At 41.5% G+C, this 27,078-nt stretch overlaps 1 protein-coding gene across 1 annotated transcript in view; it reads left to right on the top strand.

Annotated features, from left to right (window-relative positions):
* Window positions 1-220: 220 nt before the first annotated feature.
* The window catches only part of SCN8A (sodium voltage-gated channel alpha subunit 8), a 147,154-nt gene continuing 120,296 nt past the window's right edge, over window positions 221-27,078 (top strand). The window contains exons 1-4 of the mRNA XM_044285453.1: window positions 221-437; window positions 7,773-7,859; window positions 8,540-8,613; window positions 9,735-9,861. Of these exons, the coding sequence (XP_044141388.1) occupies window positions 221-437; window positions 7,773-7,859; window positions 8,540-8,613; window positions 9,735-9,861 (505 nt within the window). The remainder of the gene's footprint in view (window positions 438-7,772; window positions 7,860-8,539; window positions 8,614-9,734; window positions 9,862-27,078) is intronic.

Here is a 27,078-nt window from a genome sequence, read left to right as displayed (position 1 = left end):
TAAAGGGAGTATCGCTAGGCGATCAGTAACAGGGTTAGAAAGTGGATCTAAGCAACAGGGTTTAAATAAATACTTGCTCCCTAATTCACCAGGGCCTAGATCTCCACAAAAAGAAAAAAATGCAGATGTTGAACTTCAGGGCCCAACACATGAGATAACACCTGAGAGTGGAGAGGGGGAGAGGGGAGCCCCAGTGACATATACCGAAACAGATGTAAGAATGGTGCAGGACATACTTTGCACTGTTTCACGGATGGAAAATTTAATGGGTAATTTGGTAACGCAGCTTGGGGCAGTGCAAACTGATGTTATGGTGATACGAGATGAAATGGAGAAAGTAAGGCAGCGTTTGTATGAGATGGAGAAAAGGATCCCTACCCTAGAGCAATCTGTGCAGAAGTTAGAGAAGGAGGTGGTATCTTTAAAACAGATAAATGGTAAGATGGAACAAAAACTGGTTGATCAGGAGGATAGACTAAGAAGATCTAATATAAGATGTGTGGGGGTCCCAGAACGAGCAGAGGGAGAGAATTGTACTGAATTTATGGAGAAATGGATAAGGCAGAATAGCAAAGAGGGTACTCTCTCCCCCTTATTCTCTATTGAAAGAGCACACAGGGTCCCCACAAAAAATAGGGTCCCAGGGGACTATCCTAGGCCTATATTGGTGAAATGTTTATCGACTAAGGACCGTGATGGAATATTATATGACGCCAGAACTTCAGATAAATATCATATACAGGGTGTAAAGATTAAACTTTTTCCAGACTACTCATTTAGTACTAATGCACAAAGGAGAGAATTTATAACTGTTAAAAAAAGACTAAGGGATAGCTTGCTTAAGTATAGCTTGCTCTTCCCGGCGAAATTAAGGGTGGAGTATAAAGGCAGGAGCATTTTTTTCCAGATTCCGGAAGAAGTCAGTGAATGGGCGGATGGGGAGGGCCTCTGAGGCCGGGGGTGGGGGAGGGGAAAGGGGTCTTTATGCTAAGTTATGGAGTCGCCCAGACTGCTGGTTAGCAGACGGGGTGATTATTTGGATAGGGGGGGTAAGTACAGGATGGGGGGGGGGGGTGTGTGTGTTATTTTTTTTCTTCTTCCTCCCCCTCTGCTAGAAGATGGTTAGGATCCTTTCATTAAATGTGAGAGGGCTTTGTGAGAGGGTTAAAAGATACGCTATCCTTGAGTGGATGAAGAGGTTTCTGCCGGCCATCATCTGTCTCCAGGAGACACATTTGGATAAGGAATCAGTAAGGTGGTTGGAGAGGAGATGGATGGTGGAGGGATATCATTCGGTGTATACTACCTATTCCAGAGGGGTCTCAATTTTGGTACATAAGAAGATTAAATTTGAAGTTGTGGCATGTGAGGCCGATGACTGTGGCAGATACCTCTTCTTACATTGTTATATAGAAGGGATTAAAACTGTAATTGCTAATATATATATCCCACCACCTTACAAGCCAGATGTATTATATCAATTGTATGGATTTATGTTGAATAAGCCGGAATGTATATTGATTGCAGTGGGTGATTATAATGCGGTTATGGATCCACTCAGGGATAGAACTTCTGGCAGAGGGGGAGGAGCACAAAATGTAGACTTATGTAAGCTAGCCCTGGAATTTAATTGGGTAGACGTGTGGCGTGCCCAGAATCCGGATGAAACTATGTACTCCTGTTATTCAAAAACACATCAAACCTGGTCAAGAATAGATATGCTTTTTGTAAACAAAAATTTAATTTCCCAAAACAGAATTAGGATCAAGTATATACCTTATGACTTTGTCAGACCATAATGCAATGGTAATTGACTTAGACTTGAATAAAAAAGAGCACTGTCCCGCTGTTCAAGTTTAATCCTCATTGGTTATTTTTGATCACAGATAATGAGAGTATAATAGAGGAGTTAAAAAAAATTTTTAAAGTGAATACTGGTTCTGCCAATAGATTAATGGTTTGGGACACGGCTAAGGCATTTTTGAGAGGAGTGTTGTTAAAAAAGGTAAATTATTGGAAGAAAGTGTTAGAGAGAAAGGGAATCTATTGGAAAAGAAATTACAAGAAGCAGCAATGGTATGTATAAGGTACCCCACTGATTTCAATAAGATTGTTTGGGAGGAAGAGCAAGAAAAATTAAAAATATATCAGTTAGAAAAAACTAGGAAAGAATTGCTTTTTCAAGGGATCCGGTTAGCTTCGGAGGGTGAAAAGGTTGGTAAACTTTTAGCAAATATAGTGAGAAATCAAAAAGGGAAATCATGGATCGGGGCAATTAAGGATAATACGAGTAAATTGGTCAGTACACCGGAAGGTATTAAAAAAGTGTTCGTGGAGTACTTCCTAGAGCTTTACAAGTCTAGGGTACAACATTCAAAACAAGAATTAGATTTATACCTAGATAAGATTCCTTTTAGTAAGATATCCCAGGCCCAAAAAGAATATTTAGAAAAAGAAATATCGGTGGCAGAAATAAATTCAGTGTTGGGGAAGGTAAAAGCCGAAAAAGCACCAGGGGGTGATGGGCTCCCTTTTGAAATATATAAAAACTTCTCCCAGGTTTTAGTACCTGAGTTAAAAATAACACTGGATGAATCCCGGAAACTGGGCGATCTACCGGACTCCATGAAGGAAGCAATTATTACATTAATTCCAAAAAAGGGAAAATAACAACTAGATCCCGGGTCATACAGGCCAATATCTCTTCTTAATACCGATGTAAAAATTTTGGCAAAGGTCTTGGCAGATAGGCTGTCAAAGATTATTACAGGAATAATAAATAAAGAACAGACAGGCTTTATTCCGGGTAGAACAATATATTCAAATATAAGAAGGCTGTTCCTTAATATTGAAGCTAATACATCAGACGTAGGGGAGAAAGCGATACTTTCATTGGATGCCCAAAAGGCATTCGACTGTATTGAATGGGAGTATTTATGGACAGTATTAAAAAGGGTTGGAATAGGGGAGGGATTTATAAGATGGATTCAGTTAATATATCTTAACCCAAGGGCCAGAGTAGTGGTGGATGGGAGCTTGTACCTGCCGTTTGCCCTATACCGGGGCACTAGGCAGGGATGCCCTCTCTCCCCACTGTTATTTGCTATAGCAATTGAGCCTTTGGCAAATATAATAAGAAATGATAGGGAGATTAAAGGGTTTCAATATCTGGGTGGAGAGGAAAAAATGTTAATGTTGCGGATGATATTTTACTTTTTTTGCAGAATACTGGGGATCAGTTCAATAGAGTGATAGAAATAATAGATACGTTTGGTTTGTTTTCTGGTTTAAATATTAATTGGGGGAAATCACACATGTTAATATTAGGAGATGGTCAATCACAGGGAGACTTACGGGTTCACGTTCAAAAAAAAAAAAGAGAAATTCAAATATCTCGGTATACAAATTTCTGGAAATATAGAAGAGTATGAGAAATTAAATGTTCTCCCCTTAATAAAAGAATTAAGAACTAAAATACATATATGGAAAAGACTACCAATGTCAATACAAGGTCGGGTAAATTTAATAAAAATGGTCTTTCTCCCAAAAATACTCTATGTCTTGCAAAATGCTCCAGTGAGAATACCACAGAGTATTTTTAAGCTATTTGATATCCTAATGGGGGAATTTATTTGGAAGGGAGCTATCCCTCGGATAAAGAAAGAAGTTCTTCAGCTTCCAGTACGGGATGGAGGATTAGCGGTTCCCAATCTGTTTTTCTATTATTTAATAACACAATATGGGAATATAAAGGGTAGTTTAGAAAGTTTGGCGGTTAGTCAAGAAATAAATAGATGGGGTTGGAAAGAGGAGTGGAATCACTTAGAGGTGCTGGAATCAGGTTTTTTGGGGAAAAAAACCACTGGTAATAGAATATTAAATTTAATGGATTACGTATGGGGGGAAATTAAAAAAAATATTAGAGATTAAAGGTTTTTTGCACTATACAGGGAGTGCAGAATTATTAGGCAAGTTGTATTTTTGAGGATTAATTTTATTATTGAACAACAACCATGTTCTCAATGAACCCAAAAAACTCATTAATATCAAAGCTGAATATTTTTGGAAGTAGTTTTTAGTTTGTTTTTAGTTTTAGCTATTTTAGGGGGATATCTGTGTGTGCAGGTGACTATTACTGTACATAATTATTAGGCAACTTAACAAAAAACAAATATATACCCATTTCAATTATTTATTTTTACCAGTGAAACCAATATAACATCTCAACATTCACAAATATACATTTCTGACATTCAAAAACAAAACAAAAACAAATCAGTGACCAATATAGCCACCTTTCTTTGCAAGGACACTCAAAAGCCTGCCATCCATGGATTCTGTCAGTGTTTTGATCTGTTCACCATCAACATTGCGTGCAGCAGCAACCACAGCCTCCCAGACACTGTTCAGAGAGGTGTACTGTTTTCCCTCCTTGTAAATCTCACATTTGATGATGGACCACAGGTTCTTAATGGGGTTCAGATCAGGTGAACAAGGAGGCCATGTCATTAGATTTTCTTCTTTTATACCCTTTCTTGCCAGCCATGTTGTGGAGTACTTGGACGCATGTGATGGAGCATTGTCCTGCATGAGAATCATGTTTTTCTTACCTTGCAGACTTCTTCCTGTACCACTGCTTGAAGAAGGTGTCTTCCAGAAACTGGCAGTAGGACTGGGAGTTGAGCTTGACTCCATCCTCAACCCAAAAAGGCCCCACAAGCTCATCTTTGATGATACCAGCCCAAACCAGTACTCCACCTCCACCTTGCTGGCGTCTGAGTCGGACTGGAGCTCTCTGCCCTTTACCAATCCAGCCATCTGGCCCATCAAGACTCACTCTCATTTCATCAGTCCATAAAACCTTAGAAAAATCAGTCTTGAGATATTTCTTGGCCCAGTCTTGACGTTTCAGCTTGTGTGTCTTGTTCAGTGGTGGTCGTCTTTCAGCCTTTCTTACCTTGGCCATGTCTCTGAGTATTGCACACCTTGTGCTTTTGGGCACTCCAGTGATGTTGCAGCTCTGAAATATGGCCAAACTGGTGGCAAGTGGCATCTTGGCAGCTGCACGCTTGACTTTTCTCAGTTCATGGGCAGTTATTTTGCGCCTTGGTTTTTCCACACGCTTCTTGCGACCCTGTTGACTATTTTGAATGAAACGCTTGATTGTTCGATGATCACGCTTCAGAAGCTTTGCAATTTTAAGAGTGCTGCATCCCTCTGCAAGATATCTCACTATTTTTGACTTTTCTGAGCCTGTCAAGTCCTTCTTTTGACCCATTTTGCCAAAGGAAAGGAATAAATATGCACACCTGATATAGGGTGTTGATGTCATTAGACCACACCCCTTCTCATTACAGAGATGCACATCACCTAATATGCTTAATTGGTAGTAGGCTTTCGAGCCTATACAGCTTGGAGTAAGATGACATGCATAAAGAGGATGATGTGGTCAAAATACTCATTTGCCTAATAATTCTGCACGTAGTGTACACCGATTTGGAAAAATTTTTATTTAAAGGAATTAGAAACGATTAGGGTTTATATAGATTGGGGGAAAAAAGGAATGAAATATATAGATCAGATTTTCAAGGAAGACAACTTGAAGGACTTTAATACAATGGTAACGGAATTTGGGATTCCTCATAGAGATATGTATAAATACTTTCAGCTTAGGAATGCGCTGCGGACAGTGGATCAAGAGGATAGGTATAGAAGGGAAAAATCGGATATGCTGGACAAATTTATTAGAGGGGAAGGAGGAGGAACAACTGCAAGGAGATATGGGATTTTGATGGAGGGAAGGAAAAAAAGGATTATAATGCCGGCCGTAAGAAAATGGGAGAAAGAACTAGAATCTTTTACGGAGGAGAAATGGAGAGATGCCCTCAGAAATTATGCGAGGGTCTCTGATAGGGGCTCACATAAGATTTCACAATTCTTCATATTGCATAGATTACATAGGTCTCCATGGATGTTGAAAAGAATGGGTGTGAGGGAGTCAGATAAGTGTCTAAAATGTCGGGATGAAAAAGCCGATTTAATACATTGTTTTTGGAGATGCCCCAAACTCTTCAGATACTGGATAGAAATACTAGAAATCATATTTTTGCGTCTGAAAGTTCGGCTGCCCTATGACCCAGTCATTTGTATTTTGGGGGCAACTGAACATTTGAAGTTAGATAAAAAAAATACGATCGGTTATGAATAAAGTATTATTTCAAGCCAGACTTGTTATACTTAGGAAATGGATAACGGCCGATCCACCGACAGTGGGACAGTGGAAAAAAGCAATAGATAATTTAATTATAGAAGAACGTGTGATGGAGAGTTATATTAAAAAAATCGCAAAATTCGGATGAAGTATGGAAAAATTGGTTACTTTAGGGCTGGATGTAGTGGGAGGGAATAAATAAAACTAAAATTATTATTATGAATGGTTAATATCTATGTCTTTTTGATATTGGATTGATGTATTTTTCGGATGTTTTTTTTCTATGAAATTGAAATAAAGACTAATTTAAATAAAAAAAATAAAAAAAGAACTATATATATATATATATATATATATATATATGAATGTCCAGTCTGATCTCTGGTTTGCAAGCAACCTTAGATAGTAATTTTACTCCATATGGTGTTGCGCATACAATTAAGTTCCTTATGGCTCCATAAGAAGACTATTAATAGATGATATGGCAGATCATATATTGCGTTTTATTTAGTCTTGTCCCAGTGATTTATAGGTTTATATGAGTAAGTTCCTCTTACCTTCCTTTTTGTTCTTACGTGCCTCTGTTAAGTTTGGCGAGGGTCGGGCCAACTTGCCGGGAATTTTGCGGGAGTTGAAGCGATGTTTTGGATTTACCTAGATCACGTGACTTTCATCCAGCGTAATGAGAAAAGAGAATGTCTCTCGATTCTTAATTAGTAGGGTTTCAGATCAGGGCAATGACCAAAAAAGGTGCCACTTCCACTTACAGTCAGTAATCATTTTAGTAGTCATTTTTTATAGTAATTTTTGAAGCTTCTTGATGGACTTCTTGATGGACTTGATCAAGTTGATCAAGTTGGGATATGGTGGAGGGCCCATATCGAGTCCACGCCGCAGTGCCGATATGCGGCCAGACTGCGGCGTGAGAGTCGAATCAGCCTACAAGAACCCAAAGAGCTCCAACTCTGCGTTTAATCCAGCTGGTAGCATCGATCCAAACTCATAGATGCGACGGGACTCTACTTTGGACATCTGTTTAATATAATTGCCTCCTCGCCAGTGTCTATCTACCCTCTCCAATGCCATGAAGATCAAATTAGAAGGGTCTTTGTTGTGCACCTCTCTATAGTGTTTGGATAGACAATGTTTGTCATCTCCTTTTCTTATATTGGTTATGTGTTCAGCCAGTCTTGTTTTCATTGGGTGTTTGGTTCTACCTATATATTGTCTCTTGCATGGACATTGGATCAGGTAGATGACTCCGGGAGTGTTGCAGGTTAGGCAGTCCTTGATCTCCCATGTATGGGTATTCTGAGTGGAAGCTATTGACAGGCCATACATTTTCCGCACTTGAAGAAACCCTTCAGGTTCATCCAAATGCCCAAAATGGTCTTTTTGTTAGTTTTTTTTAGGTGTTCTAATGGACGAAGCTATTTTTAGACCTAAATTAGGTGCTTTTGTGACTGTTACTGATGGAGTAACTGGTAGGAGGTGGCCTATCTTCTTGTCACTCAAAATATGGTGCCAATGAGTTCTTATGATTTTTTGAACTCTCTTATAGTTGTCATTAAACTGGAGGATGATTCTAGTGTTTATAACCTCACCTTCTTGTTTTGTCTCCGCTGTTGGTTCCTTAGTTATAAACCAGGTTTGTCTATCAAGTTTTCTGGTTCTTTCTAATGCTGCTTCCACAATTATTTTGGGATAACTGCTTCTACTTCGAAGTCATGATCTTATGTACAATTTCTTCTTATTCTGCAAAATTGGCCGAATGGAACATTAATCAGCCAACTTGGCAGATGACAGCTTGAGAACTGTATAAAACTGTTCTTCGATGTAGATTTAGAGAATGTACCCATATAATCCACCCTGGTTCAACTTCTAAATTTTCTAGTACTTGGATGATGTGGGTTGTATCTTATGTAGGACCCAGTTCTTTTCACAACAGATTGTATTTGTACATCTATATATTTGGATAGATTTGAAGTGATTGACCCTATACCCGAAACAATCGGTCGGCCAGGTGGCTTTTCAAGACATTTATGAATCTTGGGGAGACAGTAGAAGACAGGCAGTCTCCTCTGTGTCCCCAAGATAAAATCATGTTCCTGTTTTGAAACTATTAATGATTCCAAGCCTTTTTTACATTTTTTATTCCTGATCAAAGCTTTCCAGTGGATCGTTTTACAACTTTATATAAGTCTCAACATCTGTTAGCTGTCGTAGACACTCCTCATTATAGTCTGCTGTGTCTAAAATAACCACTGCGCCCCCCCTTGTCCGCAGGGCGTATAGTGATAGCTTCATTCTTTTGTAACTGTTTTATAGCTTTTATATCCAAACACTATAGAGAGGTGCACAACAAAGACCCTTCTAATTTGATCTTCATGGCATTGGAGAGGGTAGATAGACACTGGCGAGGAGGCAATTATATTAAACAGATGTCCAAAGTAGAGTCCCGTCGCATCTATTAGTTTGGATCGATGCTACCAGCTGGATTAAAACGCAGAGTTGGAGCTCTTTGGGTTCTTGTAGGTTGGGTGCCTCTGATTCAACTCTCACGCCGCAGTCTGGCCGCATAGCTTCACTGCAGCGTGGACTCAATCTGGGGCCAACTTGATCAAGTCCATCAAGAAGCTTCAAAAATTACTATAAAAAATTACTACTAAAATGATTACTGACTGTAAGTGGAAGTGGCACCCTTTTTGGTCATTGCCCCGATCTGAACCCCTACTAAAGGAACATTCTTAAGAAAAGTACTTAGCCATATTTATGGCTAGAATACTCTAGTGATATCCAGGATTTGAGTCTAAACATTACATTTCCAGCAATGCAATTGATAAAAATGGGCAACTGATAGTTGTACTCATATTTATACTCTTTCGGATACTGAAATATGTAGATTATCCCTAATTATGTCTGATTAGATGCTGCTATTCTCATTCTTATTTGTATATTTTAACACTTTTTATACATAATTTGTATTTAAGTACTTTTAAATAACTAATTTATATAATGTAATGCCCTTAGGTATTTATTATATTATAGATACTATACACCACTATGAGATTTCTCGTTTTTATAATGTTTGTCACTTGTAACACCAATAATCTATATATGCAACCTCGAATATGAGTTTCCTCTATACAAGAGGTTCAGAAGGACTTAATGAACATATGCTGCAAAAAACACATATATGCAAAAATGATGCACAAGAGACGCACAAAAAACGCATATGAATCTCCATCCATAAAGAAAATCCAGTTATCCATAGATTGGTGCTGATCTTTGTAATAAAAGGCGGAGGCAAACAGGTAGTGCGGTACCACTGATGAAGGGAAGGAGAGTTCCCGAAACGCGTCTGGGCTGGATCGCACACTTGATAAGAAGCATCTCCGCAACAACAAGCATGGCCATGCTGAATAACTGAACAAAATAATGCCTCAACGATCATAACTAACATTAGGAATCGAGACAGACATTCTCTTTTCTCATTACGCTGGATGAAAGTCACGTGATCTAGGTAAATTCGAAACATTACTTCAACTCCTGCGAGATGGCTCGAGGAGTACGCAGCGAGACGCCGGCTTTGTCCCGCGCCGCCCGACCCTCGCCAAACTTAACAGAGGCACGTAAGAACAAAAAGGAAGGTAAGAGGAACTTACTCATATAAACCTATAAATCACTGGGACAAGACTGAATAAAACGCAATATATGATCTGCCATATCATCTATTAATAGTCTTCTTATGGAGCCATAAGGAACTTAATTGTATGCGCAACACCATATGGAGTAAAATTACTATCTAAGGTTGCTTGCAAACCAGAGATCAGACTGGACATTCATATATATATATATATATATATATATATATATATATATCCATAAAAAAGGTCAGGCAGCACTCCTTGATATGCAGCTGAAGCTGTAGCGGTGCCCGCAGTGATCCCTCGATATAGGACCAGTTAAATAACACAGAAAAATCCGCGGCACTCCTTAAAGTAGAAAAATGTGCAATTTATTCACACATGTCAGCAAAGACAACGTTTCGGTTCTCTCACAGAACCTTTTTCAAGTCACTTGACTTGAAAAAGGTTCTGTGAGAGAACCGAAACGTTGTCTTTGCTGACATGTGTGAATAAATTGCACATTTTTCTACTTTAAGGAGTGCCGCGGATTTTTCTGTGTTATATATATATATATATATATTTTTTTAAGAGAAAATAGGACTGCACTCCAGAATAAAAGTGAAAATTGTGAGCTTTTATTCACCCATAATATGGCAACCTTGCGACATTTCGGCTCACAAGAGCCTTCTTCCAGCATAGAAGCTGTGAAAATGAAGACATATAAAGGCATATCTCAAGTGACTAACCAATCGCAGTGTGATTACAATCATGATTAAATTAAATACATCTGGTACATATACAAAAAATAAACAAAGTGCATGTGCATAAAGTGACATGTGCTAAGAGATCCACAATACAAGAACGATGTCCCTGTTCGTTGAGCACATGGATATATAATATAAATAATTTCCAAATACATGTATATAACATATTTGATAATAAAGTGACTAAGTGTGTCAGATGAAGATCATAGAAATTGCACCTCTAGATGGAATGGCGCCCGCATACACCATCACGCTCCATTGAGCGTCTCCATTCATTCATTGCGCATGTCCAGATCCGCGTTATCCTGTCTGTCATAGCGCTTTTGTGTGACGCATGCGCTCATCATAGTTACACTGAAACCGCCATTTTGCTGAAGGGCAACAATGCCCTGCGGTTTCAGAAGTGTAACTCATAGATACCTTAATTGTGCAAGGCGCTTCCTCAACAGCATATTAAGCCGCGGTAGGTGCATTCTACATGATCCAGCATGTGGGGAAGGTTCCAGCTCTGCCGAGATGGGTCCAACCCACTAGGTCGCATGTGCCAGAGGGGGACACATCAATGTACCCCGCTGGCACCGCCAACCTCATTGCCGGCAATAACGCAGCCATAAGGGGGGGTTCTCTCTCAAAGGAAAGCATAACACGAGAATACTAGAATTTCATATCTGGAAATACGCAACGGGAAGACACAGATGTTGTTGCTCAGCACCATCACTATCAAAGAGGGCCAGTTCAAGGATCCCCATCCAATCTTTTAAATTTCAAAATTGTTCTAAAAGGCAAAGAAAAATTAACAAATTAATTACAAATTAATTAATCTATTTCATGTGAATTTCAAATTTGTATTATCACCATTTCAAGGCACTTTTATACAAAACCGAAAAAGAAAGACCGCCAATACAAGGAAAAATCAGGTTCAACCCCAAATCACAGATCTCTCATCTAAATTCTACATTAAGTCCCCTAGGGTGCAAGCTATCCAGAGTGTATATCCATCGCAATTCTCTCTTTTTCAAAGTTGCTAGACGGTCGCCACCTCTTCTGGGTAACGCAACATGGTCGATTATCCAGCATCTTAGATCCCGTTCAGTGTGATGAAGGGATCCAAAATGTCTGGAAACCGGTAGATCAGTGCGTTTTTTCCTAATTGAGTTTCTATGATTATTTAACCTCAATTTCAATTCCGTTGATGTTTCCCCTACGTATATTAAATTGCATGGACATGCTAAAACATAGATAACGTATGATGAAGAACATGTAAGATGAAATCTAATGGGGTACTCTTTTCCTGTAAATGGATGTGCAAAAGATTTATATTTACAGATATAGGTACAATTGACGCAATTGAGACACGGGAAACGTCGCAAGGTTGCCATATTATGGGTGAATAAAAGCTCACAATTTTCACTTTTATTCTGGAGTGCAGTCCTATTTTCTCTTTACTGTACTATTTGGGCATTGCCGCTACCCTTGTGGACATTGCACCCGTTCCTTGGTTGGTGCTCCCGCTGGACTTTTTTTACTATATATATATAATTTGAGTTCTAACAGCAGCACTCTTACCACTCTGTAGTAGCACAGAACTTTTCAGAGAATTATTGTTGGATACAAGGGACTATATTCCTACCTGTGATTTTTGAAATTCAAAATTTATGTGGATTGTATTTTAATTTTATGTGATTGTATTTTATTTTATGTTATATACGTATAAATTTTATGCTATACAAGTATTTTATTCTATGAAGTTCAATTATACAGTTTTATCACTAAGACCAAATGTAGAGTACTCACCCATTACCTTGTTTTTTTTATAATATTTATAATTAGAGGGTGGGTGTCCCTCCATTTTGGGTTTTGCAGCACCTTATCCATAATCCGCCCAGAGTGAGCCACCGTTTTCAAGTTGTAACTCTGATCTTGGTCTTACCTGACCATAGGATGTTGTTCCAGAACTGTGAAGGCTTTTTAGATGTCGTTTGGCAAACTGTAATCTGGCCTTCCTGTTTTTAAAGCTCACCAATCGTTTACATCTTGTGGTGAACCTTCTGAATTCACTCTGGTGAGGTCTTATCTTGATTGTTGACTTTGACACACATACACCTACCTCCTGGAGAGTGTTTTTGATCTGGCCAACTGTTGTAAAGGGTGTTTTCTTCACCAGGGAAAGAATTCTTTGGTCATTCACCACAGTTGTTTTCTGTGGTCTTCCGGGTCTTTTGGTGTTGCTGAGCTCACTGGTGCGTTCCTTCTTTTTAAGAATGTTCCAAACAGTTGCTATCTCTCAGATGTTTTTTTTTTCCAGCCTAATGATGGCTTGCTTCACTGATAGTGACAGCTCTTTGGATCATATCTTGAGAGTTGACAGCATCAGATTCCAAATACAAATTACACACTTGAAATTAACTCTGGACCTTTTATATGCTCATTGTAATTGGGATAATGAGGGAATAACACACACCTGGCCATGGAGCAGCCGAGAAGCCAATTGTCCCAATACTTTTGGTCCCTTAACAAGTGGGAGGCACATATGCAAACTGTTGTAATTCCTACACCGTTCACCTGATTTGGATGTAAATAACCTCAAATTAAAGCTGACCGTCTGCAGTTAAAGCACATCTTGTTCGTTTCATTTCAAATCCATTGTGGTGGTGTATAGAGCCAAAAATGTTAGAATTGCGTTGATGTCCCAATATTTATGGACCGGACTGTATATGACCCTTAGCTGATGCTTCAGCCAGGATTATTGATGGACGAACATCTGCCGAACCGCAAGTTCGCGGCAAGTACCATTCATTTTAATTTAAGGCGAACCTGAAAAACCTTCAGCTCATATTTGCAGCAAAGAAATAATTACTAGAATTGCACAAATAGTCCCACAACATGGACAGTGACATACCAGATGTATTATTCGAATTTGCGATCTCCATTCATTATTTTTTTCAATGCGAAATATCGGCAATATAATTTTCACGTACGCACATGCACAATACAGTACCCAAATGCACTATAAAGAAAGTATATTGGTATATAACACACCGCTTCAATCCGTTTTTTAGGTGGCGACTGGTATATCACACCAGTAGAAATTATTGCTTGTCCCTCTATATACCTGCAGTATCGCAGCAGAACCGCACACAACTGCCGCACATAAAGATGAAACGTAACCTTTAATAATGTTACTATGAGGGTCCATTCACACTGTCCATAAGTGTTTTGCGGATCCGCAAAACACAGACAACGGCAATGTGCATTTTGCAATTTGCGGATCGCACATCGCCGGCACTATAATAGAAAATTCGGAAAAGTAGGAATTTCCAGAAAGTGAACATACAGGTATTTACTGCTGCAGGAGAATGTTAGCTCTCGACTTGTTAGAAATAGTTACCATTTACATATATATATATATATGTATAAGATATAAAGGGAATACAGTAACATAAATACTGCAAGGGTAATATCAAAGGTTAGAAAAAATATCAGACAACATGTAGTCCTGAGTACAACACCATGGACCGCCCACTGGGCACTTGACACTTAATTTGCATATAACATATAAAACTTACTTTTTGGGAGGGTATGGAAACACTAGCAAGGGAAAGACATGCACGCTCTTGTTATGTCCCATGTGTTTGTGGTTTTATATGTTTTATTGCCGATATTTCAATGTGTTTGCTGTTTGAAGTTTGTCCCTTCTGTCTCCCTGTAGTCAGGCTCTGTATTAAGCCCCTCCCTTCTTCCTGTGACTGGCTGCCATGTTTCATGATGAGCTGTACTGTTTACATCTCTGTTTAACACTGGCAAAAAAATAATCTTTTAACTTGTGTTTGCACATAATTACAAGCAGTGAGCCTGGAACTTGGTCTCTTAGTCGCAGCCTTTTCCTTTTTTGTCCCTCTAATGGTTTTATACCTAAGCAAAAATAATTCTAAATACTAAACATGAAGCAACATGTTCCTCTCAGCTGATAAACAAGAACAATGAATACTATCAAGGAAATATGCCCGGCCCTGCTTATCTGCTTCAGATTCATGACTGCTTTGGGTTTTTTATTTTTATTTTACATATATTGCTAACTCACCACCAGTATTCTAGGCAAAACTCAAACCCTGGAGTGCAGGGGCGTAGCTAAAGGCTCATGGGCCCCGGGGCAAGAGTTCAGGTTGGGCCTCCCTTCCATCAGTGCTTTGTGGCCAGGGGCAGGGAAGCACATAGCCTTCCTGCTGCCTGAGGCAAAAGTTGAAACGGCAACCCCCTCCCCCCCCGCCAAATTCTTGACCCAACCCCTTTCCTCCAAGCCAGAGGTGTAACTTGACCATCATGCACTTTCTATAATACCGGTGTCTTCTTATGTAGCATACGGGTCTTTGGGCCCCCTTAGGCTCCTGGGCCAGGTAAAGACTGCTACCTCTGTATCCCCTATAGTTACGCCCCTGCTGGGGTGCTTCTTTAAATGGCATCTGCCAGCAGATTTGCACGTGTGAAACTGACTGACCTATTGCATGTTTGCTTGGCAGCTGAAGGCATCTGTGTTGTTCATATGTGCCGGTATTTCTGAGAAAAATAAAGTTTTACTATATGCAAATGAGCCTCTAGGAGCAACGGGGGCGTTGCCATTACACATAGAGGCTCAGCTCTCTCTGCAACTGCCACTCCCCCTGCACTCTGATTGACAGACCCAGGCGTGATCAACGTTTACACTGCCCATCCTGATAATTAATGCGGAGAGTTGCAGAGAGAGCTTTTTCCATTGAAAAAGGTGAAATCTGCATATTTCAAAATTCGCACAGCGGTTCAATTTCTGCACCTAATTAAAGACAGAGTGTACATGAGATGTGTCTAATCTCTCACACTTTGCGGTTTGAAAATTCACTCTGAAAAATTACACGTGATTCTCCTCTTGTTCAAGTAGCCTCTAAAACACCGCTCACACTCACACTCACCTCATCAATCCTTCAATGAGAGAAAAAGTTATAGGCAACCCTATAGTAGATGTCATCAAAGTCACACATGAGCAGAAGAAGGCACTTACCAACCAACTCCTCTTTTGACTGCCTCTTGTGCTCAGGAACGTGAGACTCTGTGTTCATTTCCATGGTGACCTGTTCAGACGACATAGATTATATTTTGAGGAATTATTGACATTATTCAGAATTAGATATCACAAGATTACAATAATATGTACATTATTATTAAATAGATCTTAGACCTGATGAGGCTGGAGGACATAACCATCTCTCATTTTGACATGGATTTTCAAGGTGAGTCCACCAGCCTCATAAGTGATCTATTTAATAATGTATGCAGTTTGTTTTGTGAAGTCTGGTGACAGAAGCTTTTAAAGGCTATGTACACCTTTGGGGGAAATTTTTGTATTATTATTATTGCATTATACTCATTTTGAGCTAAAATTCGTTTTTTCAATTGGTCTTTATTACAAATGTTGAACCCCTGTCTTTGTGCAGAGTTTCTCTAGTAGCAGGATCTGAATTTTCACTGTTTTGTCAAGAAGCTCAGCTGATGGCTCCTTGTCACTAATCTATGACTTTATAGCTCAATTCTTATTTTACTAATAAAAATGTGGCTTAAATAAGTGTTTATGACCTTTTAGTAATTTAGAGATAAGGTTTATTAGATGACCGGCACAAAGTGAAAGCAAAAAGTATTATTCACAAAGCTTGAAAAACAGTTAACCCTTTGTGACAGAACACAACTTTATTTTTTAATAAAAATTACTTTTAGCCCAAAATTTGTAAAATGCAACATAAAGGGGACAGGGATAAACGGCTTCTCCTGTTCCCAACAAATATTCACTGCATTTTCTGGCACCCATCAGTAGGGGGAGCTCAATGCAAAGAAATGATATACAGCTTCCACTGATATCAATGAGAACTGTATAAATTCCTATGCACTGAGCTCCACCTAGTGGTGGCTTCAGGCAGACAGTTTTATAATACACTATGTGAAGGAAGCTGCCTATTTAGAGCTCTAGAGGAGATGTATCAATCAATTTATGTCAATTGCCTGGTGTAAATGAATTGAGAAATATGGAGGGCATTTATCAAACCTTTCACGTCCCTGTTGTGGCATAAAAAAGTTGCAAACTATGATGCATGGCATATTTGCACCAACAAAAACTGGAATTTGCGCTATATGTCTGTTCAGACATAATTCGTCTCTTTCATATTATAAGCTCAGGGGCGCTGGCAGGCTTGGCCTCAGGGGCGCTGGCAGGCTTGGCCTCAGGGGCGCTGGCAGGCTTGGCCTCAGGGGCGCTGGCAGGCTGGGCCTCAGGGGCGCTGGCAGGCTGGGCCTTAGGGGCGCTGGCAGGCTGGGCCTCAGGGGTGTTGGGTGGCTTGGTCTCAGGGGTGTTGGGTGGCTTGGCCTCAGGGGTGCTGGCTCGCTTGGCCTCAGGGGTGCTGGCAGGCTCGTCCTCAGGGGTGCTGCTGACAGGCTCGACCTCAGGGGTGCTGCTGACAGGCTCGACCTCAGGGGTGCTGGCTTGCTTGGCCGGGCAGAAGGAGTGTGGGAGACTGTGAGGCCTTTTTTCTCCTAGCGGCTCCGGAAAAAAAATATTTTTCATTATACCTCAGGTCAGACCACCAATCAGACCCCCAATGTTTATCAGATCTCAGCTAACAGCCCCAATAAGATCCCCAATGTTAAAGGGGTTGTCCGGGTTCAGAGCTGAACCCGGACATACCCTTATTTTCACCCCGGCAGCCCTCCTGAGCCTGCCATCGGAGCATCTCATGCTCCGATGCGCTCCCGTGCCCTGCGCTAGATCACGCAGGGCACGGGCTCTTGTGTTTTCAATAACACACTGCCGGGCGGTAACTTCCGCCCGGCAGTGTGTTCGGTGACGTCACCGGCTCTGAGGGGCGGGCTTTAGCTCTGCCCTAGCCGTTTTACTGGCTAGGGCAGAGCCAAATCCCGCCCATCAGTGCCGGTGACGTCACCGGGCTGCCTGTCAGCCCCATGGTGAGCCCGGTTCGTCACCGGAACTCAGAAAAATGCCTTTGCCCTGCGCGATTTAGCGCAGGGCAAAGGAGAGCATCGGAGCATGAACTGCTCCGATGCTCATGTCAGGGGGGCTGCCTGGGTGAAAATGGAGGTATGTCCAGGTTCAGCTCTGAACCTGGACAACCCCTTTAATAAGACCCCAATAAGACCTCAGATCACACCTCAGCTCAGACCGCAATATAAATGACCCCCAATCAGACCTCAGATAAGAGCCCCATGCCTCATAGCAGCATCCAGTAGCCTCTCCATCAGCCCCCAGTGCCTCTCACCATCCCCCAGTGCCTCTCCATCAGCCCCCAATGTGCCCTCCCCAGTATTAATACATAGTAACATTTAATTATTTGTGTGTTATTAGTTTAAGCAGACTGTGATTGTCTATTGTGACTTAGATGAAGATCAGATCACATTTTATGACCAATTTGTGCAGAAATCCATATCATTCCAAAGGGTTCACATACTTTTTCTTGCAACTGTATATATACACTGACACTGCTCCATCTTATGGAGAAACAAGTGTAGTGCACCCTGACCAGGCCTTTGTAAAGGATATTTGCATATGGAATCACATTGTGACATGGAGAATATGAAAGGAGATAAAATACAAAATACAGGCATATCACATGACATTAATACATAATTAACTCCTTAAGCACACAGCCTTATTTTACCTTAAGGACCAGGCCATTTTTTGCAAATCTAACCAGTGTCACTTTAAGTGGTGATAACTTTAAAACGCTTTAACTTATCCAGGCCATTCTGAGATTGTTCTTTTGTCACATATTGTACTTCACAACACTGGTAAAATGAAGTAAAAAAAAAAAAATTTTATTCATAAAAAAATACCAAATTTAACAATTTTTTTAAAAAATAGCAAATTTCCAAGTTTCAATTTCTCTACTTCTATAATACATAGTAATACCGCCAAAAATAGTTATTACTTTAAATTCCCCATATGTCTACTTCTTGTTTGGATCATTTTGAGAATGATATTTTATATTTTGGGGATGTTACAAGGCTTAGAAATTTAGAAGCAAACTTTCAAAAACCCAATTTTTAGGGACCAGTTCAGGTCTGAAGTCACTTTGTGAAGCTTACATAATAGAAACCACCCAAAAATGACCCCATTCTAGAAACTACACCCCTAAAGGAATTCTAATCTGATTTTACAAACGCCGCTAACCATTTAGGTGTTGCACAAGAGTTATTGGAAAATGGAGACGAAATTTGAGAATTAGAATTTTTGGGCAAATTTTCAATTTTAATCCATTTTTTTCCAGTAACAAATCAAGGGTTAACAGCCAAACAAAATGCTATATTTATTGCCCCGATTCTGTAGTTTGCAGAAACACCTCATATGTGGCCATAAACTACTGTACGGGCACACAGTAGGGTGTAGAGGGAAAGGTGCGCCGTATGGTTTTTGGAAGGCCGATTTTGATGGACTGGTTTATTTACACCATGTCCCATTTGAAGCCCCCCTGATGCACCCCTAGAGTAGAAACTCCATAAAAGTGACCCCATTTTGGAAACTACGGGATAAGGTGGCAGTTTTGTGGGGACTATTTTTAGGGTACATATTATTTTTGGTTTATCTACAGTACAGACCAAAAGTTTGGACACACCTTCTCATTCAAAGAGTTTCCTTTATTTTCATGACTATGAAAATTGTAGATTCACACTGAAGGCATCAAAACTATGAATTAACACATGTAGAATTATATACATAACAAACATGTGTGAAACAACTGAAAATATGTCATATTCTAGGTTCTTCAAAGTAGCCACCTTTTGCTTTGATTACTGCTTTCCACACTCTTGGCATTCTATTGATGAGCTTCAAGAGGTAGTCCCCTGAAATGGTTTTCACTTCACAGGTGTGCCCTGTCAGGTATAATAAGTGGGATTTCTTGCCTTATAAATAGGGTTGGGACCATCAGTTGCGTTGTGGAGAAGTCAGGTGGATACACAGCTGATAGTCCTACTGAATAGACTGTTAGAATTTGTATTATGGCAAGACAAAAGCAGCCAAGTAAAGAAAAACTAGTGGCCATCATTACTTTAAGAAATGACGGTCAGTCAGCCAAAAAATTGGGAAAACTTTGAAAGTAAGGGCTATTTGACCATGAAGGAGAGTGATGGGGTGCTGCGCCAGATGACCTGGCCTCCACAGTCACTGGACCTGAGCCCAATCGAGATGGTTTGGGGTGAGCTGGACCGCAGAGTGAAGGCAAAAGGGCCGACAAGTGCTAAGCATCTCTGGAAACTCCTTCAAGACTGTTGGAAGACCATTTCAGGGGACTACCTCTTGAAGCTCATCAAGAGAATGCCAAGCGTGTGCAAAGCAGTAATCAAAGCAAAAGGTGGCTACTTTGAAGAACCTAGAATATGATATATTCTCAGTTGTTTTACACTTGTTTGTTATGTATATAATTCCACATGTGTTAATTCCTAGTTCTGATGCTTTCATAGTCATGAAAATAAAGAAAACTCTTTGAATGAGAAGGTGTGTCCAAACTTTTGGTCTGTACTGTATATTAAATTTAGGCAAGGTTACCAGAAATAGAAATTCTGAAATTTCATCTCCATTTGCCAATAACTCTTGTGGAACACCTAAAGGGTTAACGACATTTGTAAAATAAGTTTTGGATACCTTGAGGGGTGTAGTTTCTTAGATGGGATCGCTTTTATGGAGTTTTTACTCTAGGGGTGCATCAGGGGGGCTTCAAATGGGTCATGGTGCCCCCAAAAAAAGGCCATCATAATCTGCCTTCCAGAAACCATACGGCGTTCCTTTCCTTCTGCGCCCTGCCGTTTGGTCATACAGCAGTTTACAACCACATATGGAGTGTTTCTGTAAACTGCGGTATGAGGGTAATAAATATTAAGTTTTCTTTGGCTGTTAACCCTTGCTTTGTTAGTAGGAAAAAATGGATTAACATTGAAAATTTGCCCAAAAATTTTGGCACCGTTTTTATTTTTTACTGTGTTCATCTGAGGGGTTGGGGGGGTATTTTTATTGAGCAGATTCATACGGACACGGCGATACCTAATATGTCAACCTTTTATTTATTAATTTATTTGTGTTTTACACTATATTGTCTTTTTATAAAGAAAAAAAAACATTTTAGTATCTCCATAGTCTAAGAGTAATTTTTTTTTTTTTTCGTTTTTAGCCGATTAGCTTATGTAGGGACTAATTTTTTGCAGGATGATAGGACGGTTTTATTGGCACTATTTTGAGGGGCATATGACTTTTTCATCGCTTGCTATTACAATTTTTGTGATGTAAGGTAAAAAAAAAAAAGACGGACGTGGCGATACACAATAAGTCTACGGTATTTTAGTTTTACTAAATAATATTTTTGAAATTTTTGTTTTTGTTTTAGTGTCTCAAGTCTGAGAACCAGTTTTTTATCCAATTGTCAGTGGCTAAATTGGGATATAAATTTAGTACTCCATGGAAGTATGGTACTCCCTGAAGCAACCGTCAATGCAGAGGCCCGGATGATAGGGGCAGTGTCGCACTGAGTAGTGGTGTCCTTCCGTATCCCCCTCCTGCGACACACTCTGCACTTTTTGGGGGTCCGTCCCTTCTTTCCAGTATGGGGGACCACACCTTAAAAAGTGTTGGTCAGGGACGATCTGGGCACCTCCAGTTCCCCAGGTACTCCGGCCTGTTCTTTCCCGGTCCGAAAAGATCAGGGCCATAAAGACTGCTTCATAGAACTGAAGGAATGTCCCTGTGTTGCCAGCGCTCCGGAACAGCACAGAAAAGTTGTACAAGGCACCCTGCACCAAGTAGACCGCAACTTTTTTGTACCATGCCCGGGTTTTGCGCATGGCGTTATATGGCTTGACGACTTGATCAGACAGATCAACTCCTCCTCCTTAAATCTGACCAGCAACAGGTTTTCACTGATAAGGGCACGGGTCTCACCCCTGGGGATAGGTACCTGGAGAGGGTGGGCAGGGAGTCCGTGTTGATTTTTCCGCACGGTCCCACAAGCGGACGTGGATGTGGCGACGAGGGACTGGAACAAGGGGATACTAGTATAAAAGTTATCCACGTACAGGTGATGACCTTTATCTAGCAGTGGGTGCATAAGGTCCCACACAATTTTCCTGCTAACAGCCAGAGTGGGGAGACATTCTGGGGGTTGAATACGAGAATCCGCAGCTTGTTTGATTCTTCGCGGCGAAGGTCCGCGTTCACACGCCAGCACACAGAGTTTAACCATGGACTTAATTCCAGCACGCACCAGATGAGTTTGCTAGTATTCCCAACTTCTTTGGATTTAAAAATTTCTGTGGATACAAGTGGCTCCTACCATAGTGAAGCTCCGATAACTATTTTAAAAAGTTTATTCAGTACATACTTACAAACACGAACTTTAAAATCGCATTAAAAATCCCAGCGTCTTTTTCTTTGCCCGACCTAGGTTTCGCTCCTTGAGCTTCCCCTGACGAAGCTCAAGGAGCGAAACCTAGGTCAGGCAAAGAAAAAGACGCTGGGATTTTTAATGCGATTTTAAAGTGCATGTTTGTAAGTATGTACTGAATAAACTTTTTAAAATAGTTATCGGAGCTTCACTATGGTAGGAGCCACTTGTATCCACAGAAATTTTTAAATCCAAAGAAGTTGGGATTACTAGCAAACTCATCTGGTGCGTGCTGGAATTAAGTCCATGGTTAAACTCTGTGTGCTGGCGTGTGAACGCGGACCTTCGCCGCGAAGAATCAAACAAGCTGCGGAGGATACCTTTGATACGCCTGTTGTTGGTGGAGTGCCGTGTAAGTACAATCTGTGCATTGCAGGGCAGTACAACCATACGGATTTACACTATTACAATTTTTACAAGTTGCATGATATCCACAAATAGGACATCTGCAGACCTCGGTACCTTTCTAAAAGGAAAAGGAGAAAAAAACCTTGTATATCGTCTATTTATGATACGCGCGGTCCGAACCCTATATGTATATCCTATTTAGGGTGATGCAATAAAAAAAAAAATTTCCCCACTAACTTTCCGTTTTATATCCTTGCCTAGCCCAACTTTTCCCTAATTACCTGGCTGATCAGATGAGGGGTGCTGGGGCACAGATCCGGTGCTGGGGCACAGATGGGGTGATGCTGGCTGAGATCCGACACGTGCAGGAAGCTCTCTCCTCTGCTCCCCGGACACAAATGTAGGAGGAGGAGAGGAGCGCTGCCAAGATTTGAACCTACCGCCGCCCGCCCATCTACCAATCAGAGGCGATCGCAGGATGGTGATTGGTGGTGTAATATCACATCACCGATCACCATCCTGTTCCGGGTTATCGAGTCCTCAGAGACCCGAATAACCCGGAAACGCAGCAAACCGCAGGTCTGAATTGACCTGCGGTTTGCTGCGATCGCGTACAAGGGGGGGGTCCGGGTGCCTGCTCAATGATCGGTGATCGGAAATACACAGGGCGTACAGGTACGCCCTGTGTCCTTAAGTACCAGGACATCAGGGCGTACCTGTATGCCCTGTGTCCTAAAGAGGTTAAGACACGTTTGCGGGGCCCATGGTCACTTGAGTGGGACACTGCACTAGCTACTGGCAGACATGTAAACAGTGATGTACAGTAGTTACTCCTATTTATTTATCACATGAATGTCTCCTGTGTGTTGACCCAACACACGTATGCATACCTCCCAACTTTTGAAAATTGCAAAGAGGAACAATATATGCCGGCACACATTGCAAAAAAAAATTTCACACTAGGCCACACTTCTAACTACACCCAAAGCATAATTACTGACTCGGTCAACTGCAGCAGCTGGGGATCGGGTAGGTGAGTATAAGTTTCTTTATTTTTTACAGCATGTGGAGCCCCTGGGCCAATTTTTTTTCTTTCACTGACATATTTAAATGGATATCAGCTCATAAATCATCGGATTATAGATATTTTATAGAGGTAGAAACCGTACTGACACTTTAGTAAGGAGCAATTTAATTAATTTATTAATCCACATTTAGGGTCCATTCACACGTACGCAGTGTTTTGCAGATCCACAAAACACCGGGGCGGCACCCCAATAGAAATGCCTATCCACAGCTGTGGTCAACGCATAATTGCGGAACGGATCTGGACCATTCATACGGACGTGTGAATGGACCCTTAAAGGGTAACTGTCATATTTTTTTTATTTGCTAGTTTATTAGAGCTAGGCATGTATACCCGAGATAGTCTGTCAATGATTGTCAAAAGATCTGTAATTACCTTATAATAGCAGCTTTCAGTATTGTCCTCTGTCCCTTTCCGCTGGTCCCTTAAAAGAGCGTTGCTATGGCTTGTCTGTCTCTAAGGCCTCTTTCACACGACCATATGGCTTTTTCAGTGTTTTGCGGTCCGTTTTTCACGGATCCGTTGTTTAGTATTTTTTGTTTCCGTTGTGTTTCTGTTCCGTTTTTCCATATGGCATATACAGTATACAGTAATTACATACAAAAAATTGGTCTGGGCATAACATTTTCAATAGATGGTTCCGCAAAAACGGAACGGATACGGAAGACATACGGATGAATTTACGTATGTGTTCCATTTTTTGCGGACCCATTGACTTGAATGGAGCCACGGAACGTGATTTGAGGGCAATAATAGGACATGTTCTATCTTTGAACGGGAAGGAAAAACGGAAATATGGAAACGGAATGCATACGGCGTACATTCAGGTTTTTTTGCGGAACCATTGAAATGAATGGTTCCATATACGGAACGCAAAATACATCCCATACATGAAAAAAAAACGGTTGTGTGAAACAGGCCTAAGGGTCCATTCACACGTCCGTAATTTAGGTCCGCATCTGTTCTACAATTTGCGGAACAGATGCACTTTCAATGGGGCTGGAACACATCCGCATTTCCAGGAATGCGTATTTTCAGGATCTGCAATTCTGTTCCCGAAAAAATAGAACATGTCCTATTCTTGTCCGCAATTGCGGACCAGAAAAGGCATTTTCTATTATAGTGTCGGCGATGTGCGGTATGCATCAGGATGTCTTCAGTGGAGTCGTTTTGACTGTTCAGGACGGAGATAATACCGCAGCATTACTGAGGCGTGTCTCTCCAATCCAATCTCTCAGTAATCCGCTGGCCCTTCGGACTCAGGTTCCCAGGGTTCTGGTCTCCCCCCTTAGCCAGGCCACTCTGCTAGGGTTACTCCTGTCTCATGGGTATCAGTTAGTCTTATAGCAGGCCACAGTGTCGGGAAGTCTCTCCCTATTATAAGTTCGTAGTGTAAATTTGGGGCAACTGCCACTTAATGAGTTCATCTTCCAGTCCCTGTGGTTAGAGACACCAGGGCAGTGGGATAGTCTTTTAAGTCTCCATGGATGCACATGACCCCGACTTTCTGGCCAGTATACTGCACTGATGTACCAGTGGAGCCCTTACTAGGGACACCAGACTCCCCGAGTCCAGCAGAGCCTCCGCTGGAGTGTCTCCTACTTCCACTTGGCACAGGTGGTTTAGAGTTTTTGGGGTACCTGCTGCACACAGCTTCCTGGCATATAGCGACTGACGGTAGCCATAGTTAGTATCCATGGGTTCCACCTGATGGGGACAGTCATCTCTTACATGGACCGGCTCCTGACACCGCCAGCAGACTATCAGAGCCAGGTCTGTAGAGGGTACACCCCGGATGGGATTGGTTGGTACAAGTCGCCGGGTCTGGGATGGAGATTTACGGGGTTTGACTTCCCCCCTCCCAAAAGAACCCCCTGTAACAGTCTTAGTAGCGCTCCACCAGGTCCACCATTTCTAGGACGTTGCCAGGAAACACCTGGCCGATCCAGTGGGGGTGGCAGAGCCCTCCAGAACATATCAGCCAATAGTCTATCCAGCATAGCTGTGGGACTCAGCACATAAGTCATAATACTGGGTCCTCGCAGGCTCAGCCGGCTTAAACCCCCACTGATGTACCTGCTGGGCCCGGACCAACACATTCACCCCCAGTCTTGCCAAAATCTCACCCTTTACTTTTTGGTAGTCGGCCGCTTGATCATCCGGCAAGTCAAAATACACCAGCTAGGAATCGGATGCCAGGAATGGAGCGACGACCTCAGCCCACTGGTCACAGGGTAGCTTTTCCCTGATGGCCACTTTCTCCTACATCGCGAGGTAGGTTTTGATGTCATCTGCGGGGGTCATCTTAGGAATCGCGGTACGGACTGCTTTCCGGGCATTGTGGATACTCGGGGTTGCTCCTGCTGTCTGCAAAGCCATCACGTGTTGTAGCAGCAACTGGTTAGACTCCTGCTGCTGCTTATTAGCTGTGCGTTGCTGCAGGTTTGTCTCCCGCTTCTGCAGATTAGCCTCCATGAGGGCCTTGACAACAGCCTCCATTTTGTCGTAGGGCACTGGTTGTAATACAGCTGGTTTAATGTACGACATACAACCGTGCCTGAAAAATGCAGAAACCAAAAATATCGGCATTCACGCCAGCCTCACTACTCTTGCACGCATCCTCCACCAATTGTGGGATTTTGCTCTGGTAGATAGGGTAAGAGGGCGCAGTACAGAGGCAAAATACAAGTTCTTAACTCAAAACGTCAGTGTTTATTCACACTTGAGGCAATTGCACAAAACAGCACGTAACTTTGCAGTCTTTGTGTTAATTCACACAAAATGGAAAGTTGATATACCACAAGTCACCTTGTTGGCAGTTCTGCCTCCAGAAGTCCACAGCAGGCGGCTCTCGAACCTCCAGCACGGCACAAAGCCTCAGATCCCAAAAACAGAGACATCTCTGCTGAGCCCAGCTGCCTATTTGAGGCCAGCCAGGTGCTGTCAAAAATCAGGTCCGGTATTTTATCTCACCTGGCTGGAAACCAGCCCAGTTGCACATGTTGGGAGTAAAATACCTGCCTTGCCAGACACAACCCCTCACTGTGTCACGATGTCTAATATAAGGTATGTATACAGAATTTTAAATACATGTATATTAGGGTACTTTCACAGCGACGGAACTGCCTGCTGGATCTGGCAGTCTGTATGTAAACGGACACCATTTGTAGCTGGATTCGGATGCAGATCCGTCTCACAAATGCATTGCAATATTGGATCTGTCTCTACAGTTGTCATCCGGAAAAATGGATCCAGTATTTATTTTTTTCACTTTTTAAAGGTCAGCGCATGCCGGATCCAGCATTAATGCATTTCAATGGAAAATAATGCCGGATCCGGTATTTCAGCAAGTGTTCCGAAATTTTCGACTGAGAAAATGACACAGCATGCTGTGGTATTTTCTCCGTCCAAAAACCGTACAGTGACTGAACTTAAGACATCCTGATGCATACTGAACAGATTGCTCTCCATTTAGAATGCATTAGGATAGAACTGATCAGTTTTTTTTCGGTATTGAGCCCCTAGGACAGAACTCAATACCAGAAGAGGTTAACGCAAGTGTGAAAGTACCCTTGGA

Source organism: Bufo gargarizans, chromosome 3, assembly GCF_014858855.1.
Source record: "Bufo gargarizans isolate SCDJY-AF-19 chromosome 3, ASM1485885v1, whole genome shotgun sequence".
Classification (NCBI taxonomy): Eukaryota; Metazoa; Chordata; class Amphibia; order Anura; family Bufonidae; genus Bufo; species Bufo gargarizans.
Note: the sequence above shows the minus strand (reverse complement) of the source record. Positions and strands in the feature narration are given on the sequence as shown.